The sequence below is a fragment of the Pleurodeles waltl genome, chromosome 8 (genome assembly GCF_031143425.1).
Source record: "Pleurodeles waltl isolate 20211129_DDA chromosome 8, aPleWal1.hap1.20221129, whole genome shotgun sequence".
Lineage (NCBI taxonomy): Eukaryota > Metazoa > Chordata > Amphibia > Caudata > Salamandridae > Pleurodeles > Pleurodeles waltl.
Genome location: NC_090447.1, coordinates 1,189,454,024 through 1,189,477,821, shown reverse-complemented (window position 1 = coordinate 1,189,477,821; position 23,798 = coordinate 1,189,454,024). Strand labels below are relative to the sequence as shown.

Genomic DNA, 23,798 nt, shown 5'->3' with positions numbered 1-23,798 from the left:
CGAAACCTGGACCAACACCACCTCTGGCCCAGACATTGCCATCACCATTCCCCAGGGATACAAGATCACCCAGAAAGACTGCACCAGCCCCCCCTCAGGGGGAGGGGGATTGGGCTCGCCATCGTCCAGAAGTCTCGCATCTGACTAAGTACACAGTCAGAAGACTCCACAAGCCTTATGGAACACCTCCACTTCAAACTTCAGACAAGTCCAGCGTCCACCCTCAGGGGAACCCTCATCTACCGGCCAACCCGGCCCAGCGCACCTTTTACCGACTCCGTCACAGACAGTATCACCGCACAAGCCATCGCAGCCTACAACTATACCCTGCTGGGAGACCTTAACTTCCACCTCGACAACCTTACAAGACCCCAACACCGCATTCCTCCTATACAATCTCCACAACACAGGGCTCCGACAGATTGTAACAGAACCAACGCATTCAGCAGGACACACCCTCAACCCCATCTTCGCAACAGGAACCTCTGCCACTTTTAGCCACACCTCCGAACTTCCATGGACAGACCATTACTGTATCCATTTCACCTTCAACACACACACCATCATCAGACTCCAGCACCAACCATCCTTTAAAAGCTGGGCGAGAATAACCGACGACCAGCTCACCACAACTCTCGCCAACCCCGCCCCTCCCATCGCACACAACGACGACCCAAACATCGCAGCCCGCACCTTGCACAAATAGATCGTCGACTGGGCCAACACCATAACCCCCCTCAAAAAGAACAACAGCACTCACGCCAAGAAAGCCAGCTGATTCACCGCAGAACTCCAAGAATCCAGATGCACATGTTGACGCCTCAAGAAAATCTGGAGAAACACCAAATCTACAGAAGCCCAAATCAACTTCAGATCTGCGTCCACCATCTCATCAAAAGCACCAGAAAGAAAGCAATACAAGAAAGAATCTCTGCACACGCACACAACAGCAAGGAACTTTTCAGCACCATCAAGAAATCCGCCCATCCCAACATCGAAGCAACAGACATCCCACCCTCACAATATCTTTGCAACAAACTCAACACATACTTCCACCACAAAATCAAGACCATCTACAACAACTTCAGCGAGGACGACCTACGTGCAGAACCCCCTCCACCGGAACCTGACACCAAAAAACCAATGATCACCAACTGGACCCCCTCACCACCGAAGATACACTAAAGACAATGAGGATCATACACTCCAGGGCCCCCACGGACCCATGCCCCCACTACATCTTCAACAGAGCCCCTGAAGCCATCGCCCCCAAGCTCCGCCTCACCATCAACCGCTCCCTAGCAGACGCCTCCTTCCCCGAAGACTGGAAACATGCAGAGATCAACCCTCTTCTCAAAAAACCCTTGGCGGACCCCAACCACCTCAAGAACTACAGGCCCATCTCCCTGCTCCCTTTTCCAGCGAAAGTCATCAATAAAGCCATCAACAGCCAACTCGCCACTTTCATCGAAGACCACAGCATCCTCAATGCCTCCCAATCTGGCTTCAGAAAAAACCACAGCACCGAAACAGCCCTCCTAGCCGCAACGGATGACATCCACTCCCTACTGGACAAGGGAGAGACTGCAGCCCTCATCATGCTCGACCTCTCAGAGGCCTTCGACACAGTCTCCCACCACACCCTGATACGCAGACTTCACGAGGCACAGCATCAGAGACAAGGCCCTCGACTATATTCGATCTTTCCTCTCCGGCAGAACTCAACGAGTAAGACTTCCCCCCTTTCCTCCCGGACCCCACACCCACCAACTGTGGAGTTCCCCAGGGATCCTCCCTCAGCCCCATGCTGTTCAACATCTACATGGTCCCACTAACCATCATCGTCAGAAAATACGGACTCAACATAGTCTCCTACGCTGACGACACCCAACTCATCCTCTCCCTTGCCAACAAGCCCAACACAGCCAGACACTACTTCCACAAAGGCATGGGAGCAGTCGCCAACTGGACAAAAAGCAGCTGCCTACAACTCAACGCAGACAAAACTGTACTCATCATGGGCTCTCAACCCGGCGCGTGGAACGACTCCTGGCGGCCCTCCACCCTTGGAAGCCCACCCACCCCCATGAACCAAGCCTGCAATCTCGAAATCATCCTGGACTCCAAACTCAACTTGGACCGCCAATTCAACTCAGTCACTGCCACCTGCTTCCACACCCTCCGCCTCCTATGCAAGACATTCAGATGGATCCCCCTCGAACACTGAAAGGCCGACACACATGCCCTCGTTACCAGCAGACTGGACTACGGCAACGCACTCTATGCTGGAATGAACAAGAAACTCACTGCAAACTACAGAACATAGAGAACGCCGCCGCCAGACTGGTCCTCGACCTTACCCCATCACTGTCACATCTCCAAACACCTGCACACACTACACTGGCTCCCCATAGAGAAAAGAATCACCTTCGAGATCCTCATCCACGCATACAAAGCCCTCCACAACACCGGACCAGTCTACCTGAACAGGAGACTCAACTTCCACGTACCCAACAGGACCCTACACTCCGCCCAGATCTCTCTTGCCGAAGTACCCTGCATCAGAAAAACAAGAACAGGGGGATGCTCTATCTCCTACCTCGCCACCACAGCCTGGAAATGCCCTACGGCCCCACCTCAGACAGACCACACCCCTCGTCAACTTCACGAAAAAGCTGAAGACATGGCTGTTTGAAGAAGATATTTGAAGAGCCACTGCACTGATGGATGCTCCACACCCCCCTCCAACACCTCAGTGCCTTGAGACCCTCACGGGTGAGTAGCTGCGCTTAACAAATGCTGATTGATTGATATATGTAAAATACACAGACTTTGGGCCTAATAGTAAAATAAGGGTGCCCAACCTAGGTGCTTAAAGGCAATACACAACACCCTCACCTTGTCGGAACAGGAGTGCATAGTCTAGTAGATATGGAATAACATAAAACTTATAAAATCTATAAAGTTATGTACATTTTGCATCTAAAAAAAAGTACTAGAAACTATAAATCTAAAATCAGAAATGTAAAAGGATGAACATGTTGCCAAGCAACACATCCAGAGCATAAGGCCAAATTACAGTTTGTTATATGAAGAAAAAGGTGCCAGTTAAGTCATCAGAATCCTGCATGAGGTCATCAAACATGGTAGTAGAGATGGAATTCAGGATAGACCCCAAGTCTGCAGACGATAAAACCACAGGAGCCTCATTAAAAGGTAAAGAAGCACATATGATCCATAATCTCAACCATAACTGAGGAGGCAACGTTTTGTGCTGTGCCAGATGTTAGGGCACCGGAAGCCAAAGGGACTTGATCCATGGAGGCTGACTCATAAGAGGCATCATGTATGAACCGCAGTCTCATTGGACCACTCCGGCAATGTGCCCTCATCAAGTACATCCTCAGATTTATGTCCACAGAAAGTATTTATTGCAAAGCAAGGCACACATCAAGTGCATGTTTGAAAGAGCAACGGAAAATAGGCTACACACAGCAGAATACTGGTTGAAATGACAATGACCAGTCCTTATCCAGTTCTTCCAACAGTGCAACTTCAAAGTACTGTATCATGTGTTCACGACACAACGGTTTCCAGGGTGCCTGCATTCCCATACCTGGTGGTTACATTTGATCAGCAGCTAATAACTGGTTCACTTGCCTATCTATACACTGCACACGCTTTAACCAAGCCTGTGGTGCTCTCTTTAGCTTTTCAATCTTGATAGAAAGTATACCCATTTTGCCCGTACTGCAAATATACAAAATGAAATGATTTCCTGTGCTGCTGTATAGTGCTGCTATTTGGGTGAACCATAATTGTAAGACCATCCAGCAAGAAGAGAATACTTTTTGCAGAAAACTGTTGGGCCTGGGTTTAAACATTGCAACGTTAAAAAGAGTACATCCCTGCGGTGTTAAATGAATTAAAGATGCGACTCACCAATTCACAAAAGTGTCTTGGAAAGTTTGTATTTAAAAAGGGACTGTATCTCAGCAGCTGACCTTGCCACTTGCATGTCACATGTCTCCCAGGCGGAGGTGAGTGCCACAACGTTTTGAAACAAGTGCTTTTAGTCTGCTCAGCATGTTGAAAGTGAGATTATAAATTGCAATGTGAAGCCACAAATCTGCTACTTTTAGCTTTTGTGTGGGAGGGAAAAGTATGTTTTTACAACAGGTCACTATTTGAGACACAGAAATCACATATGTACGACACCTGCTCTCACCCCACTCCAGCATTGATCACTCAGATTTGAGTGTAACTGAAATACCAAGTGAATCACTGAGACAGGAATTCCCTTCAAGTAGCAAGCTATGTTGGCCACTGATGCATTGCAAGCACCATACAACATCACATGTTTGCAAATCATTGAATGGCTTACAGAAGTTGATATCGGCACAGAGATCACCCCATGTATTAACCACACTGATGATGGTGTTTCAGGTACTGTAAAAGGAAACTTTTCTAGCTTTTCTATTTTAAGCATGATGAAGTTCGCTTCCTCCTATGACATTATCTGTTGTTTACATGTGAGGTTAAATGAGTCAAATGGTTCTTTGGAGTTAACTTGCTTCCAAAGCACGTAGCCAAATTTAAGAACTTGTAAAGTCCAACTTACCTGCATACTGGACCGAAACGGACTTTGTCCATGTTGTAAAAATGACATGTCGGTTTGGATAATGTCAATAGGAGAAAACATAATGTTGTTTAATGTGTAAATTCAAGTGAACGGTGTGTTCAAGCCATTAGCGACAACGGCTAAAGCTTTCTCTAAGTTTTCCTTATCTATATGACAAAAATGAGCAGCAGCTTCAATTTACGACAGCCCCACATTTAAATATTTATTGCATATAGAAATCTTCTGGAGTGGCGCTTTCTAGGACCTAACGAAATCTTGTAAGTCTACATCTTCAGAAAGGAGAGAGAGGTGTTCTTTTACAGCTGTTAATATGGATATTTGCAACTTTTGTTGACATAACTTACCCATGCTGTATGTAGTGACGATACTTGAGTGTTGTGCGGTGACATATGGAGGGTCCGATCTGCTCAGTTTAAAGCCTTGCGTGCAGTTGATAAAATGTACATGACAACTATTTGTGTCCACTGGCCACAATAACCACCCATTGGGACTTAAAAGTGATGAATCAAAGGTGCCGTTCTGAATCATACCAATGAGCTGTTCTTCTGAAATATTCACAAGTTTCCGCCAATTGTCAAATTTAGCTATAAATGGATCCTGGGCATATTCATTTCTTTTACTTATGCTAACCCAAGGCAAGTTGTTTGCTGAACAGTTTCATTCAAGAAAATCATTTGCAATAGAATTAAACATGCTCTAAATTAAGCATTCATGCCTTGTATTTGCTAATTTCTTGTTCCCCAAACCGTTTTTAGGTAAATTGTTTTTTCTAATATTCATATCCTTGGGTAGCTAACTGGGAAACAAATGAGACTGCATAAATTAGTTTAGTGTCAGTTAGCAATATTTTCCTTGCTTTTGATAAAGGTAATTTGAAATAATATGAGTCAGCACTTGTGACATCATGTCCAGAAAAATAAGTGAATTTCTCTACATATGTTTTGGAATACCCCACTAGAGAGTCGGGCAATGTTCCCTAACTACTGCCCTGGTGCACCGTATTTTAAACATGACGCACACATGGTGGTGTTAGGGGGGGCGCTAAGGGGTGCAGGTAAAGTGGTGTAGCACTGTGTGCAGCGCTACGTTGTTCAAATATGCCCCATAGGGGCATATTTTAGAGCCCCTAATGCCATTCCAATGCCACATTAGTGTCATTTTTTTATGCTAATGTGGTGTTAGAAGTCCAAAAACGATGTGCCATATTTGCCACTTTGTAACCCTTTGCATTATATTATGCCTGCACCAGGCATAATGTATGCAGAGGGGGCAACCCCTTTTGGGGGGGCAAACAAATGATGCACAGAAATCTGTGATATTTCATTGCGTCATTTTTTTCGGGCACTTTTAACGCCTGCTCAGAGCAGGCATTAAAAGGAGGCTTCCATAGGTTACAATGGGCCTCTGGGTGCTTTGCAAGATTAGCGTCATAATTTTTATGCTAAACCTGCAAAGTGCCGAACTAGCGTAAACAATTCTGACGCTACTCCCCTAACTACCAACATGGTGTGCCGTATTTTAAATATGACGCACAGAGGGTGGGGTTGGGGGGTACTAAGGGGTGCAAGACAAGCGGCGTTGCATTGTGTGCAGCGCCACGTTTCTTAAATATGTCCTATAGTTCTGTTTTTTTGCAGCAGGCATATTAACCCTCTATGCTACTTTATGTTAAGTCAAAACTGCCACTAGGCAAAACTCCCATCTCTCTCCCTCGCAGGAAGATTAATCACAAGATGTATCCTGACATTTTAATTGTTTCTGAAGGCTGGACGCAGAAGGAACTTTTCAGTAGGTGCTTTTAAATCGCAAGTTTTGGAAGTTATTGCTAAACACAGCACCCCCCTGAGGTCAGTGCCTGGTGCGGCCAGACCGCTCGCACCGCCCAAAAGCTGGCCCTGGTTCCCAGTTCTGGCTGGAGCAGCGGGAAAAGGTCTCTGGAGCTGGTGCCAGGCCACTGCGGGGAACCACTTGGAAAGCACTGGACAGTCGGACTTAATGGTAAGTGTGGCGGGTCTCCTTGGAGTGTCGTCAATATTACAGGGGGTAGGTGACCCCTAGGGCAGAGCTGGATCTTCCGTACAGGACAAAGGGCAGCCGGGTACAGAGCGAATCTGTGAGCCTGGAGCTGTGCGCAAAGGTGTCCTTGGAAGCAGGAGGAAGGGCTATTTCAGAGTTGCCTGCAGGTCAGCAGGGATACTCTGGTGGGAGGTCCTAGTATTTTCTGAAGTTCTTCGACTGGGGCTTCCTACTGGTCCTTTTACAGTCCAGAGTAGACTGTCCTTCTTGATGTACGATGTTAGTTGACCGCTACCGAGGGCAATGGTACAGTTCAACCGCTGGAGGGTGCAGTGCCACCAAACTTGGTACACTTCCTGTGTTTGTCCTCACGGTCTGTCGGGTGGAGTTTGGTCCAGCTGCAGATTCCAGATCCTTGGTCAGCAGCTAGTGAATGAAGTGGCCTTCACTGGGTCTTTGGTTCCTTGTTGCAGTAGAGTAATTCCCTCACTCTGAAGGGAGATCTTTGGCACTTTCTGAAGAGTGTCACTCCTCTGGGGGTTTGTAGAGGCTTCAGTACAGCAGGACTTCAGTTCTCGAGCCTTGGGTCTTCTTTGTTGCTGGTCTTCTTTTGTCCTTGGTATCTGGTTTCTTGGTCTAGGGATTTACGCTAAATGCTGTCATTGTGGGGGTTTTAGAGATACCTAGTAGTGTCCAATGGGTCATCTACCTTAGGGTGGCTACACCCACTAAGTGACCATTTCCTGTGGGCAGAGGTCACTTCCCTACACCTGATTGACTATTTTTCTTCCATGCAAGATGGATGAAAATGAAATGGAGGGGTCACCTTGCATGCAACAACTTGGAGGTGGTGCAAGCCAGGACTGACCATTCCTTCTGTCCTTTGCCTGGTTTCCCACTGTTGCTACCACCAAAAGTAGAAGTTTGTAACTGGAGCAGCCATCTGCTGCTAGCAGCAGACATGTGGGTCGAGTTTCAAGGGCAGTATGCCCTTTGAAGCTTGCTAGCAGGGCAGGGAAGTGCACATTCCTGAGGGAGGGAGTGTTAGTACCTCCACCCAGGAAAGGCTTTGTTCTGAGTCCCAGAGAGCAGGATCGCCCACCCCAGGGGCTTAGAATACTGTCCGGTGGTGGTTGACTGGCTTTGACTGGCCAGCAACCATGCCAGAGTAGTTAAATTGCACCGGGGACACCTCTAAGGCGGCCCCTGGGTACGTTTTGCAATAAATCGAATACTGGTACCAGTCTGGATTTATCATTCTGAGTTGTTTGATTACAAGCAACCCATGGTTCAGAGTAGCCATCATGTAGCTGTGAAACTCGTACTGGCCAGTTTTCAGCACATGCATTTAAAAAGGCTACTCTGTTCACTTACTATGAGCAGGTGTGGCAAGAGCACAGTAGGGGCATATTGCTCAAGCAGCTATGCCCTCACATACAGTATAGTACACCCTGCCTTAGGGCTAGAAGTCCCACCATAGGGGTGATTTATCGAATATTGTATGCAGTGTTTAGTGGACAGGGCATACAGGATGTGTGCTACATTGAGTATGCATTTTAGGATTGCATCAGGACACTCAGCATGCAATTGCATTGCTAGGTGCATTTAAATGCATGGCCTTTGAGTGTGGCACAATCTGTGCTGCTGCTGCCCTCAAGGGCCTACCCTTAGTATTCTATGCCCTCAGTACCTAAGTACCATTTACTAGGGACTTACAGTGGTAGCTAAAGGTTTTGCCAATTGTGCCAATGCATCAAAACAGTTTTGGGAAAGAGATCACACACAATAAGTGTACAGATTTCAGGATCCGTATGTTCCAGTGCTGAAAGCAATGCTTTAAGCTAAGCTAGTTGTGGTGTCCAACCCTTTAGGGACAGCGTGTAGTTTTGTAGAGGTTGGAAGTTACCATCCCTCAAAACTCCACATATGGCTACAGCTGGTTGAGCTGACCCATCAATGTACATGATAATTCTGTATTGGTCAAAAGGCATGACATTAGTAGGCATGGCATACTCAAGTTCCTCTTGGAGTAATTCTTGGGTTTGAAGTTTTGGATCAAAAACACAGTCAACATCAGTGGCAGTCAAGGAGGTAACCTATTGTATCCAATGTGGATATAATGCTTTGGCATTTGGAAAACCAGCTTTTGTAACAGCCTTGAGGGCAGGGATCAGGGTAACAACAACAATAATACGCTTATCCTGGGCTAGAGGTTTTTCCTTGATGACTGCCATCTGAACTGCAGTCAGTATTTTTTCTGTTGGTGCAAAACACGTTTCATCATTGGAGTATATTTGTGATTTGTATGCTTTGGATACTGTGTCACCTTTCTTGAACATGACATATGTGAAACCAATGGTACCCAGAATGACCCGGATTACCAAACTTGTTTTGTTTTCACATATGTGTAAATGTTTTGCTTCAAGCATGTCAATCTGTAGTGATCTGAGAATTTGTGCATGTTGTGGTGTCCAATGTTTGCATGAGAAACCAGGGCAAATCAAGTCACACAGTGGTTTTATGCTCTGAGCATAATATGAAATGTATGTTTTGCCAAAATTAAAGAATGCTCACAAGGATTGTAATCACTTTTTTGATATTGTTTGGTGGTTGTAGTTGTGCACACTTCTCTAAGAAGTGTGGTGCCAGATGTTTCTCCTCATTTGATAACTTGTATCCTAAGAATAGGACACTGAGGAAAGCAATTTTAGATTTCTTAAAATTGAATTTGTAGCCATGGTCAGGAAATCACAGTACATTGTGATCTACCCTGCCTAGATATGTGTTGATGTCATCTTCCATCAGATAAATGTCATATGCATAGGTCAACGGCTCAGGATGAATATCATGTAATAATATTGATGTCACATGGGCAGAGAACAATCCTATACTGTTCTTATGCCCCTTGGGAAGTCGGCAAAAACGATACTCAGAGCCTAACATGGAGAATGTGCTGAAATCCCAGCTATCAGGTGCTAGATTTTGGCAGAAAAACCTATTGAAGATATCCAGGGTGATTTTGTAATTTTTGTGTACATTGTTGTTCATGAGAGCTGTGCTATGTGAATTTTGAATTGCAGATGTGTGTGTGTGACTGTTTAAATGTCTGTAATTCAAGACTATTCTGTAAGAATGATCCAGTTTAGCTACAGGAAACAAAGGGTTATTTATAGTTGATACGCAGAGTTCAATTACTCCCTGGTACTCTAGTTGTGAGAGAATCTCTCTCATTGGTGCTTTAGCAGTATGTTTTATTGGGTACGGAGGTTGCACTTGTAGATTGGTCCGTATAAGTGTGATAAGGAGAGTCCATATCCCAAACCACATCGTTGCGGTACAGCATTGAAGCCTGTGCCAGAGTCCAATCTATGCCATAGGCTTCCTTTACTCGTTCTGGAACTAGGATCGAGAATGAAGGCAAAATGACATCTTCCCCTTGTGCGTTTGATGTCCCTCTCAATTTGAATATTTACTTTGTTATGTTAGTTGACTTGTATAGCGCCATCTGCCTGAGTACTTCGCAGCGCTTGAAGGACAACAACATAAACCAAGGCCGGGACAATAATGCCTAGAAAATCCAGGTTTTAATGGCCTTTCGGAAATCAAGTTCACGGCTAATTAGCCGAATGTTAAGGGGGACAGAGTTCCACAGTTTAGCCCCTAAATATCCCATTGTGGTGCCACCCCATCTAGCTTTTTTGTTTTTAGGCAAAGTGGCCAAAGCTAATGTGGCAGATCTAAGGACTCTGTTAGGCTTATAGAAGGTGGCAAGATTTTTTAGGTGCGGACCCCTATTTTGGAGTTATATATGAATGAAACATAAAGTTTAAACTTTTATACATTGCTCTACAGGGAGCCAGTGAAGGGAGGCCAAGGCCGGTTTAGCTGAGATTTGCCTTGGAATATCTAATAAGAGGCGTGCTGTGGCATTCTGGACTACCTGTAATTTCTTATTCACAAATTTGGGGGAGCCAAGGAACAAACTATTGCCATAGTCAAGTTTAGACATAATAGTTGCTTGAACAACAATCCTTTTAGTGAGAGGGGGAAGTATTCCAAAAACCTTTCTTAGCAGTCTTAATGATCCAAAGCAAGAGCCGGAAATTTTCTTGGCGTGATGTTCTAAAGTGAAAAGGGGATCTAACCAGACTCCCAAACTTTTAAGGTATTTCTTGGGAGGAGGCAAGTCCTCCAAAAGGGGAGGAGGTAGAGGAATGTCGACTGGATCGGGGTAGTGACCTAAAATAATTATTTCAGTTTTGTTCCCATTAAGTTGGAGCTTACTGTTTGTCGTCCAACCTGCAACTGCACATAGACATGGAGACAGGGACGATCCTATTGCCCCTCCATTGGTGGAAAAAGATACCACTAATTGGGTGTCATCTGCATAGGAAACCAATGAGAGGCCAACGGATTCCACCAGCTCTGCCAACGGGGCCAGGTAAATATTAAATAGCGTAGGGCTGAGAGAAGATCCCTGTGGCACCTCACAGCTCCAGTTGAACCTATCGGACAGATGTGATTGGTCCAGCACCTGAAAGGACCTATCCTCAGCGAATGAGGTAAGCCAGCTGAGAGCTAAACCACTAATTCCTACATCCCTCATCCTATGGGTGAGGGTGAGGTGGTCCACAGTATCAAATGCAGCACTCGGGTCCAGGAGAATCACGGCTGTCATCTGGCCCTGATCCATCCGCATCTTTGCATCTTCCATAACAGCTATCAGATCTGACTCGGTGCTATGAAGCGGCCTGAAGCCCATCTGAGTAGGGTGAAGGATATTGTTACTTTCCAAAATGTGGATAATGAGCAGTTGATATACTTATCCAATAGTTTCGCCATTATAGGAAGTAGTGATATGAGCCTATAGTTGTTAAGATCAGTGGCGTCCAGGTTGGATTTTTTCAACAAAGGCTTAACTATTGCGTGTTTCCACTGTTCAGGGACAATACCATTGACAAGTGAGGAGTTCAGTAATTCTGTTAAGAGCCGGAGCAATGGCCGACACCCCGAGAGATAGTACGAATGGGGGAGCAGAATCAAGGGGAGAGCCTGACTTTAGTGCCGCCAGGAGAGAGACGGACTGGTCTTGGGAAAGAGAATGGAAATGCGATATTGTAGCTTTACTATTCAATAGTTGTTTTGCCTGTACCATCTGCTTGGTCTTCTCCTTCGAGAGATTCGAGTGAATGGTACTATTTTTTTGTTGAAAGAACCTCGCTAAGTTGTTGCAGTGTTCTTCTGAGGCTTCAATTAGATTACCCTCAGGAGGGGGCTGAAGAACTTCTTTAAGCACCTGGAAGACCTCTTTAGGGGTACCGGAGGCCTGTATAAGGAGTCCTATATAATTCTAGTGTAGTAGTAAGCCCCTTGCGCAGATCTTATTTCTGCATGACAAAGTCTGATAGATTTCCGATATTCCTCTCTGGTCCTTGGTTCTAGTAGTTTCCTCCACTTCCTTTCTAAAACCCTGCACTTTCTTTTAAGTGATAGCAGGTCAGGGGTAAACCACTGACTTGCGGCTATCCAAAAGCCTGATCCATTCCTCTGAACTGAGATTATGCCAAGACCTGCAAGACTGAACTGTGGGTTGGGGATGGATTCTTGTGGTAGAAATGGCTAATTTTAGTGGGATTAAGTAATGGTCAGACCATGCCAGAGGGCGGGGAGGGCTAGAAAAGAGAACAGCTAAATTACTAAAAACAAGATCAATGGTATGCCCCTTTTCATGTGTCGAGCCTTTAATCAACTGTCTTAAACCCAGAGCTTCAACGTCCGCCAGAAGACGTTTGGCCGGAATCTGATCAACACTGTCTACATGAATATTAAGGTCACCTAGGATAGTCAATAGGATAGTTATAGAACCTGTCGGGTGGGGGGACGTGCCTGTCTGGGGTTTTGATATCATGGTAGTCATTAGTTGCTGTCACATCCAGATGCTCTTGAAAATCTGGTGAACTATTGTGACCTCTGCCGCACTGACTAGCAGAGTCACTATCCACATCCTGTTCTTTAGTAGGGTTCTCAATATGTGTGGTATACTTAAACAAAAGTGCTGCAACCTTCTTTTTTATGAATTGGAGTTAATGTTGTGGAAGTTACTCTTCCTTTTTATTAAGACATCAGATGATCATTGTGAGTCATTTTTTGGTTTCACATACTTGTTTCTGTGTTCTGACCATGCATCTGTCTCAGTCCATTTGTCGGAGGAGTCCTGAAAGGTACGAGAAGGGCACATATAAGTATACTGGTACCTGTAGGGTTGTTTTAAATTGTCATAATTTCTTAGATTGTAGCGTTTCTCTGAGGTCTTATTTGTTTGTCCCAGCATTTTTAGAACCCTCCAGGTGCTTGGTTGGTATTATCCTTCTCAAAATTACCTTTAAGCTGTGGTTTAGTTGGTCTGGCCCGCAGTCTATCACAGCCTCTGGTAGTACAAGTCTTGGCGATAATCTTTGGCAACTTGTGTTCCTGGTTTATCTGTGGAACATCTGTGAGCTGTTGGCATATTGCCAATGCAGCTGATTCCCCTTTATTGTTACTTAAAATAATCAAGGTGACTGTGTCAAAGTTGTCTATCAATTTCAACCCCAAAGCCCGTGTTAATTTTGAATTTGTTTCAACACATCTGGTAAATTTGCCAGTGTCCGCATACCATGTATCGTAGTGTAAATTGCAGCAAATACTGTGCCCCAAGTGGCACTGTAATCTACGGGGGGAACCATCCCAAATGGCAAACATACTGTGAGAATTTTGTGTTTGTTTTGGGGTCCTGTATGAGGAACACTGCTTCCAACTGATTTGTTTTTTGTGCACTCCAAAATGGAATTTCTTCACGTTTGGTAGGTGCCTTACCAATATTAAATTAGTAACTGGTTTTATCCCTGGTGTAGCCAATTGTGGACAAGTAGGAGCACCCCTCGCTCAGGCGGTATTTAGAGCTGCATTATGAATTGTAGTAAGTGTCTATATATTCTAACTAAATTAATATAAAATGGGCACAGATGTGCTACCTGTAAGTTTTGTATGTTTGTAAGTGGTGTGCAGGCAGCTAGAACTGGCCATGAGACCCCATCATTACTCAGGGGTCCTAATTTAATGGTATCAACATGTGGGAGGGCCCCTTAAAACCAATTGTGGTGTTCTTGATATGTGAGTGTTTTTTTATAAATATTGGTAAGCTCTGTACTGTGCAGGTGCATTTGCTACAGTGTATGTTTAAAAAGTGTTTGCATTTGAATCAACTGCAGGAAAAGTGACCCATGAGTAGAAATTTTCTGTTCTGTATGAATCATGTGCCTCTACCACAATCGTAACATCTCCACCCCCATTAGCAAGTCCATCTGCTATTAAAGATTGTGTGACTGGTTGTCTACAGTTTACTGGAATTAACATTGGTTGTGGCTGTGCCATATTTTAAAGGGCAAAATTCAGAGATAGAAACACCAAATGGGGAATACTTTTAACATTCAATCTTGAACAACCTACAGACCAAGATAGGTACTACCTAGTTAGCTGAGGAGGATTTTTCCCTAATACCACAGACAGCTCAGTATAAAGGTGGATAGGATACATTTGACATTCAAGAGAGAGTTATTCAGGAGATCTGTTACATTTGTACCTGAGCCTGGCCAGCCCACAATGCCTCAACCAACCCTAGAAAGGGGAAAGTGATATGTGGTAACCTAGACCTGACACTCTGACTCCTCAGGGATGTCATGGAAACAGACCTTACCCCTTTCGTTCAGTCAATCAGTGACTCACATATGCCAAGGCAGAACACAAGATGCAAACTGTATTTCAATGCATTTACTGGAGTAATTGCATACTAGTATAAAAATCATGAGGTGTGATAATAAGGCTGGGGAAGCATAGTATGGTAATCATCATTACAGAGACAAATAATCCGACCCCAAACCTGAATATAATAGCAAGGGTCTGCCTGTTGTCTGAATGGCAATCCTCTCAGGATGCTAAAGGGTCAGCGTCAGGATCAGCAAAGCTGTCAGTGGAATGATGTGCATCCCAAGACAGCCATGACTGGAATGCCCTCTGCCCCTCTTATTCCTCTGAGTTTATGTAATAACTCATACAGAGTTCTAAGAACAGGCCTGATGTACTGATGTGTCTAGAAAATGGGGACTGACTTCTGACTTCTGAAAAATCAAGGGATTTTTGAAAGGCAAGCCTACGAATGAGTGAAAGTGATGGGCATGAGATGGGTGTGGTTAAAAGCCCACAGAATACTTACAACAGGTCAAAAAGTGCTTGACTTAATAAAGTAAAAAGAAGGAACAAAAACGTGCAGGGAAAGGTGTATTACGAGTAGAAAAGGCAATGAAGACAATACTGTCCTGAGGACAAGCGCTGGCTGCATATGCACAGTTGTAACAATCAGAAACTGCTGCGTATGACATAAGCTGGCTTCTGGGCACTAGGACCTTCAATATGGAGTCTGTATAACATAACACCTAGAAAAGACCCTGTGCATAAATAACTAAAACCTCTGGAGGTTTCAACAACTATTGAGGAGCATCACAGCTCTAGAATCAAAAAGGGGCCCCAGTTACTTTAAAGACAGTACAAAATTTCGATTTATGTTCCCAAAAACACATACACATGTAGAATGCTTTCTGCATTGAGGGGTGAATATTAAACTGTAACATACCTAACCTTTTTTCCTCTCCACCTGCTACTGGTACTATGGAGGGTGTTACCATAGGCCAACTTACTTGTGACTAGGGCATGAGTGACAGTTTTCTGGGTGCAGAGTGGGAGCCATTTGAAAATCTTGCTCAGAATCTTCATGGTATGGCATCAGGAGGTGGAGACTTTAAAAGTCAGATTAAGTTTGCTTTTGATAATGATCCCAAGGTTCTTGGCATGGGTGATGACAGTAAGTATCAGTCCTAGCTGTGTTGGCCACTGGATGGGGACACACAGCAAAGTGCTCTGCCTGAAGATCACAATTTTGGTCTTGTCGGTGTTCCGCTTTAGACAGTTAGGGCCTGATTCTAACTCTGGAGGACGGTGTTAAACCGTCCCAAAAGTGGCGGATATACCACCTACCGTATTACGAGTTCCATAGGATATAATGGACTCGTAATACGGTAGGTGGTATATCCGCCACTTTTGGGACGGTTTAACACCATCCTCCAAAGTTAGAATCAGGCCCTTGGTCTTTATCCAGTGGGCGATTTCAGTCATTGAACTTGATCAGGGTACTGGGCATCTTGTCCCTGGGGGAGAGAATTAGTTGTGTGTCATCAGCGTAGGAGAGGACTTTGATGTTGTGAAAGTGGATAATGCTGGCTAGAGGCATCATGTACGTTTTAAAGAGTGTAGAGTTCAAGGAGGACCTTGTGGGACTCTGCAGATGAGGTTGCAGTGGTCCGAGGTGTATGTTGCCAGGCTAACTTACTGGGTTCTTTCAGTCAGGAAGGAGCAGCTCTATTAGAGTGTGTGTCCTTGGATTTAATGTTGTGTAAGCATTGGATGTGAAGGTGGTGGGAGACCATGTAAAACACTATGCAGAGGTTCAGGAAGATTATGACCGCCATGTTTCCTACATTAAGAGTCGGTTAGATGTCATACATGGCGGCAATAAGGGCAGTTTCTGTGCTGTGATTGGGTCTGCAGCAAGACTGAGTAGTGTTGAGGAATTGGTTGTCATTGAGGTATTCGGTGAGGATTCTGTTGATGATTTTCTTTAAGACCTTGGGTGGAAATTGTAGCAGGGAGATAGGTCTGTAGTTGGCGGGCATTGAAGTGTCCACGGAGGGTTTCTTCAACAATGTGAGGGCAGCTGTGTAATTGTAAGCATCTGGGAAGGTTGTGGAAAAGGTTGAGTCATTCAGAGTGGGTGTGAGCATGGCACATATGGGTTGTAGTCCTCTGGAGGAGGCATAGTGGGTGCAGGGGTCCGATGGGGCCCCTGAGTGGATGGACATCATGGTGGCATTGGTTTCTTCTGGGATGATGACAGGCCATGTGGTTAGCATTGGTTCTATGGATAAGATTGAGAAGCATTTGGCAAGGTCTGTCGGGTCCAGTTGTGGGTTGAAGTTGCTGTAAATGGCAGTGATTTTGCTGTTGAAGGATTGAGAGGTTGTTGCAGAGATCCTGAGAGGGGATGACCAAGTTGGAGGTGGCCACTGGTGAGATGGACTCCTTCACAACGGAAAGATTTATTTGCTTCTGTTAGTGCTGGCATTCATGTGGTCCACCAGAACAACACATTTGGTGGTCCAGATCATTAGGTGGTAGTGTCTCAAGGAGGGTTTGAAAGTGCTCCTGTCGGAATTGTCCTGGATCATTCTCCATTTGGCTCCAGATAATTACAGTGGCATTTCATCAGTCTGAGTTGCTGCGTGTACCAACTGGCATACTGTAGGAAAGGGCCACTGTTGGCATGGTTACCCCCATAACCCTTTTGCCTGATTTTGATGCTAACTTCACAGTGTGTGTGCTGGGATCCTGGTAACCAGGCCCCAGCACCAGTGTTCTTTCCCTAAACTGTACCATTGCTTCCACAATTGGCACACAGCTAAGTCCCTTGTAAAAGATACCAGTTATACCAAGGGCTCTGTGACCAGGGAGGGTCCCTAAGGGCAGCAGCATATATTGTGCCACCCTAAGGGACCCCTCACCAACCACATGCACACTGCCATTGCCAACTGTGTGTGCTGGTGGGGGAAAAAAGGTAAAGTCGACATGGTATCCCCTCAGAGTGCCATGCCTATCAACCACTGCCTATGGCATAGGTAAGTCACCCCTCTAGCAGGCCTTACAGTCCTAAGGCAGGGTGCACTATACCACAGGTGAGGGCATAGCTGCATGAGCAATATGCCCCTACAGTGTCGAAGACCATCTGATATCAAACTTCTCAGCACAATAAACTTACACTGATGCCAGTGTTGGATGTATTGTGCAATGCACACAGAGGGAATCTTAGAGATGCCCCCTGTATTTTACCCAACTCTTTAGTGTAAGGCTGACCAGTCTGCATAAGCCTGCCACTAACAGACAAGTTTCTGACCCCATGGTGTGAGAGCCTTTGTGCTCTCTGGGGTCAGGAACAAAGCCTGCTCTGGGTGGAGGTGCTTCACACCTCCCCCTGCAGGAACTGTAACACTTGGCGGTGAGCCTCAAAGGCTCAGGCATCCTGTTACAGTGCCCCAGGGCACCCCAGCTAGTGGAGATGACCGCCCCCTGGATAAAGCCCCACTTTTGGTGGCAAGTGCGGCAGGAAAATTAAGTAAAACAGAGAGGAGTGACCACTCCAGCTAGGACCACCTATAAGGTGTCCAGAGCTGAAGTGACCCCCTCCATCTTGGTTTGGAGGACAGGGACCAGTAGGTTAGGAATGTGCCCCCTCCCCAAAGGGAGTGGGAACAGGAAGGGTGTGGCCACCCTCAGGAACAGTAGCCATTGGCTACTGCCCTCTGACCCCTGTAACACCCCTAAATCTATGATTTAAGGGCTCCCCTAAACCTAGCTCACCAGATTCCTGGTGACCGCAAGACAAGAAGAAATAAGAAGGACCCCCCAACAGTGAAGACTCCAGACATTAACTGACTTGGCCCAGCCTTACCGGCCTGTCTGCAGCATCAAGGACTCTGCTACCAAAAGGCAACGCATCCAGCAGGACCAGTGACCTCTCCGAACCCCCAAAGGATTGTCTGCCCTCTATAGAGGACCAAGAACTCCCGAGGACAGCGGACCTGTCCACAAGAAACTCGAAGAAGGGACTCCAGAACTGCCCCGAATTTGCGAGTCGTGCCCACTCTGCACCCAAAGCCTGAGTCCAGGTGGCCCACTGGTCCAGAGTAGGTCCCCAGGCGATTCCAACCTTGTGTCCACCCACTCCTGACAAACAAAACGATACCTGCAGCCTAAATCCAGAGGACCCCCCTGACCGTGAGAGAACCTGGAGGAAGATTCCTGATGCATAAAGGTACCCCAGCAGCCCCCAGGCTTTGGGGAACCCGACCGACAGTCCAGTGACATTCAGCACGCTATCTCCTCCTTGTCCAGCCTGTGGTTTTCTGGAATCCACCCCATGGACCCTGCCTGCAGCATCTTTGTGACCTTTAGGGTCCCCCTATTGAAAGGCATTGGGAGCCTAACGTGGTGTTCGCACCCTGCACCCAGCCACCCCAGTGCCGCTGATGGTGTGTGTTTGGTGCTGACCTGTGGCCCCCCAGTGCTCACTTAAACCCCCAGTCTGTCCTCTAAAGTCACAGTTACTTACCTGCCAGCAGATCTGTGTGCTCCCTGTCTCCATAGGATCCCATTCTAAATCCAACACCAAATTTGACCTCTGCACCAGGCTGGCCCCTTGTTGCTGGTGGCGTGTGTTTGGGGTCCTCTTGAACCTTAGCCAAGGGACATCCTAACCACAGGAGACTGGAACTGTAAGTCGTGTACTTACCTGTTTTCTGAATTAATACTTTTTCCCCCTCAGGACTCTATTGACTCCTATGGAAAATTGCATTGTGTCAACTTTTGAAATAGAAAATTGCTACTTACTTGTAAACTGCTTTATCTACTAAAACCAAACAACGTACAATTGATACATATGCTTGATACCTACTTACAACTCTACTTACCTGCAACAAAGTTCTTCTGGTTTCTAGTGATAAAGTAACAAAATATATTGTTGCTATTTAAAAACAATTAGTCTGGAGTTAGTCATTGAGTGTGTGCCTCATTTCTTGACTGTGTGTTTAAAACAAATGATTTGCACTACCCTCTGATAAGCCTAACTGCTCGCCCACACTACCACAAAAGAGAGCATTCATATTATCTACTTTAGCCTCTGTAAAGCCTCTGGGGAAAACCTGGACTCTGTACACACTATGGGGGTCATTATGACCCTGGCGGTCGGTGTAATAGTGGAGGTATTACCACCAACAGGCTGGTGGTACCTACCTCCACTATTATGACATCATCACACCGGCGGTAACAACGGCAGGGCTGGAGACAGCCGCCCACCGCCATGGTTTCCGTGGTTTGTGTAGCGCCACAGAAACCATGGCAGTAGGCACTATCAGTGCCAGGGAAATCCTTCCCTGGCACTGATAGGGGTCTCCCCCTCCTAGAGTTCCCCCCCCCACCCTCCCCCTGCACATTTACAAACACACATGCACATACATACACATGCATGCACACACGCATACACGCACTCCCCCACGCATTCCCATATTCATACACACTCACAGCAACACTCAGGAACATACATCGAGGGGGTCCTACAGCAGGAGACGGGACGCAGCTCTGCTGCCAGCAGCAGTGTCCGCCAGCAAAACACTGCCAGGCAATATCATGGAACATGATACGGTAGGCGGTGATTTCCTGGTGTGGCACTGCTGCTGGCAGTAGCGCCACCTTACCGCCGTCCGCTGCCGTGACCGTCGCCGGAATTCCGCCAGCCTTCTGGCGGAATTCCAGCGACGGTCATAATAGGCAAGGACTGTTGGTAGCCACGGCAATGGTATGTTGGCGGCTGTCACCGTGGCGGTAGGTGGCATTGGCCGTCAATGTCACAATGAGGGCCTATATCTAATTTTTATATAGTATATACAGAGCCAGCTTCCTACACATGGGGTCTAGATCTTTTTGTTTGCTGTGTTTCAGGGGTGACAGGAATTCAGGAAGTCAGTGCAGGAAGTGATCCAGTTGTTGAAATTGTTGATGGCTTTGAGGAGTCGCAGCTTGTGGGGGTCACCGGTGGCTGGGCAACGCGCAGGGGAGGAGGGACATTAAAAAGATTGAAAAACAATAAATAAATAAAATAATTACCTCAGTCCGCACGCCGCTCCCCTCCTCCGTCTCCGTCACTGCTGTAGGCACAGGCTCCCAGCCAGCCAGCAGCATCAGGATTGGCTGGCTGGGTGCACCCTGGCTGGGCGCTCCCAGGCAGACTGGGAGCCTTTGCAGGCTCTCTGCAGCCCAGCAACCTAATCGCTGGGCTGCAGAGAGCCCTGTGCGCATGTGTGTTTGGCCGGCCCGAGACAGCCAGCCAAACATATATGCGCAGTGACGGGGGTGAACAGTGCACTCCCCTCTCTACTCGTCACCCCATATGCCCTGCCCTTTAAAAAGGAAAGGATAATAAACATAGTTTGGTATCGTTTCCTTGTTGAAGGATTTGCAGCGGTTGCGGCTGGCAGTGGGCCGACGCTCCTCCGCCCAAGCAGGGGAGCCGCCACTGGCTTTGAGATATGGTTGCTGTGTTCTCATAAGTGGGTGTCGAAAGCAGTGTTCCATACCTTGTCAGTGATACTGCTCCAGTTTTGGTGTACTGGTCTGGCAGTGGGACATGTGAATGGGACCAGGACAGGGATGCTAAATAATGAAGACAAGGCCTGTTCATGAGATGGGTGTGGGCTCTTCGACTTGCATGTTGCTAAATGTGGTGAAAATAGGGTCCAGGAGGTGTCCGGTAACATGGGTAAGTCTCTTTACTCGTTGGGTCTGGCCCAGACCTCCAAGATCTTCAATGACTGCTTTTGAGTTGGAGTTAGTGTGGTCTTCCCGGTTGAATTTCAGGTCTCCAAATAGGATGTAATTGCTAGCATCTAGGGTGAGTGGTGTGATGAAGTCTGTGATGGTGTCAGTGAAGTTGGCTATGATGTGCATCTTGAACAACAGGTGTTCAAATTTGGAGGATGACGTGTCCGTGGAGGTGGTGCAAAGGATGGCATTCTTGTGGCTGATCATGATTCTGCTTTCAAGGTTGTGAAGTCTGTCCTGCTGATCTTGTAAGCAGGGGGTGGCTGTGGTGATGCCAGGTTCTGATGGTGCTTCAGTCAGGTTTCTGTGAGGAAAAGTAGGTCTGGGTCATTGTCCTGAAGCAGGTCCGAGATCCCTGTAGCGTATCTCATGAGTGAGCAAGTGTTGAAGAGCATGAATGTTAATGTGGAATGTTGTGTGGGTAGGTGGAGGACTGTGTGAGTGTGTGAGAGGGGTTAGGGGTGCTGTCAATGTAGGTGCAGTGAGAGTATGGTGTGGGAAAGTGCAGGAAAAGGTGAAGGAAGTGTAGGAGAACATTCCCTTGCTGTTGTGTGGTGCAGCAAGGCAGCAGCATGGAGAGCAGCAGCTGGGGTTGAGGTCATGGAGGGTAGCGGTGAAGGACTAGGGTTCCGGGTGCTAGGTGTGGTCCAGGCACGGATAGGCTCAGCTGGGCTTGCCTTTGACGTGCTGTCACCAATAAGTAGGTTCTGATGCAAATGTAATGGGCATTTCAATGGAAGTTGTGTCTCCTGTAAATAGCAGTGTCCTTTGACAACATGCTTTAGTAGTGTAATTCAGACAATATGCTCCAAAATGGACCACTGTACACATATTGCTCTACTACTGTTAATATTGGAATAGTCAATGCCGATGCACACAATGATACGTTCACATATAAGAGTGAAATCGGATCACCATTATTAAATTCACCCATTGTGAACTCTCCCTCAACCCCTTCTAAAAAGTATGCAGTGAGGCAGGCTCTGAGACCCAGGCCTGAGGTTACTGCCTGACAGGTCACAGGTGGGGCAGCATGTAATCGGCCGACAACCGTACAAACAGGAGACTCAGATCACAGATAGGCTCAACGACACCGCAATGGTACCTGGAGATTGGCCCCAAAAACACATAGGCTGGAGGGGTTCACACATTCCCAAACATCATAAAGTCAGACGCCACGTGAAGTTAGGAACACATAGCCAATCAGAGCACAGCACACACATTAACACACAGCGATCGCGCGCCTCTCAGTCCGGACATCTGGACACATTACCAGCTGGCCCACATTGCGTCCACGCAATGTCAAGGCCTTATTTAGGGATCCATGACAACTGTTCATATCCTTCACCTTAAAGGAATGCTGTAATTGTTTTATTGTACCCAAAGAAATGTATAAAACACTGCGCAGAATAAATGTACTTTGAGACAGTCCTCAGACCCCAGTTCTGTAACTGTTCTCCCAGCCATGATGTTTAATTAAAAAAACTGATCTTGTTTTGCCAAATGACTCTTGTCTTTTGTTTTTTCAAGATAAATTCACATTCGTGCAACATTTTGGCAAGCTAGATAGGAGCTGATTGGTTCCTCAGACCTGACTGCGACCGAAGGAAGGGGACCCTGCCTGGACAACAAGTAAGGTGAGCAGACACTGCAATTGATTGGAAGTTCTCCGCAGGGTAGAGGTCCATCCCGAAGCCGCCGTGAAAAGGGTAAGAGACTACATCAGAGCCTTAGTCCTAGAATTTGGTTTGTTAAACTAGAAAAAAACATAACCCATGGAAGTCACCTTTTCCGATAGTCAGCATGCTAGGAAAGGTGAATGTTCTATGTTTTTTTTGCTTGAACTGCTGGGCGTGACACAGATGGTATGCTTGTTCCCTGGGTGTGATACAGGGTTGAGGCTTCACCCATTGGACCACTGGGCAGGACACAGATGGTACGCATAGGCCTTGGGTGTGATATAAGGCTGGCATCTCAATTTTGAGAGGTGTCTATCGCTTGGACCACTGGGCGGGACACAGATGGTACGCATAGGCTCTGGGTGTGATGTAGGGCCTGCAACTCAATCCTATTTCTAGTCTAAAAGGGTTTCTCAGTGCTACCGGTTTCTTAACATTGTTAGTATCCGAAAGAAGTGAGAGGTGTTGTTTGCTTAGACCGCTGGGCGTGACACAGATGGGTACGCATTACCCCTGAGTGTGATATGGGGTGTGATTAGGATGTTAGGGAAGAAAAAACATTGGATCTAGGAGATTAGGCGTAGCTTGTGTTTGGCCAAGAATGGCCTATGGTTGTCGAGTTATTCCTCTTTTTCTTTGCATAAATTGTTGATATCAACAAGACTATCAGGCTCACTTAGTTCCCTGTACTGCGCAGAGCTTCCCCTGGTCACAGGAGAGTGTGCGCTAAGAGTGAGCTAAGCTTTGTCAGTTTTTCTTTGTGCCAGTTGAAAATGTATGTTGTTTTGATATTGTGGCACTGGTAAATTAATGCAACTGTGTTTTGTCTTGAGTATTGTGTTTTGTCAATGACTCGATATGCTATACGAAGACGTTGCTAATTCTCACAAATTGCTATTTGATACCAAAGTAAGGCTCGCTATTCTAATGCCAAATTTCATGGT

General features: G+C 46.3%; 1 protein-coding gene across 2 annotated transcripts in view; it reads right to left on the bottom strand.

Moving 5' to 3' along the window:
* SERPINE3 (serpin family E member 3) overlaps window positions 1-23,798 on the bottom strand; it is a 128,574-nt gene that overhangs the window by 26,316 nt on the left and 78,460 nt on the right. The window contains exon 9 of one of the 2 annotated variants that reach the window (XM_069205443.1): window positions 12,820-12,872. The exons of the other annotated variant lie outside the window; for it this stretch is intronic. Within the exon in view, the coding sequence (XP_069061544.1) occupies window positions 12,850-12,872 (23 nt within the window). The 3' untranslated portion in view covers window positions 12,820-12,849. The remainder of the gene's footprint in view (window positions 1-12,819; window positions 12,873-23,798) is intronic. 2 annotated transcript variants of the gene reach the window in all.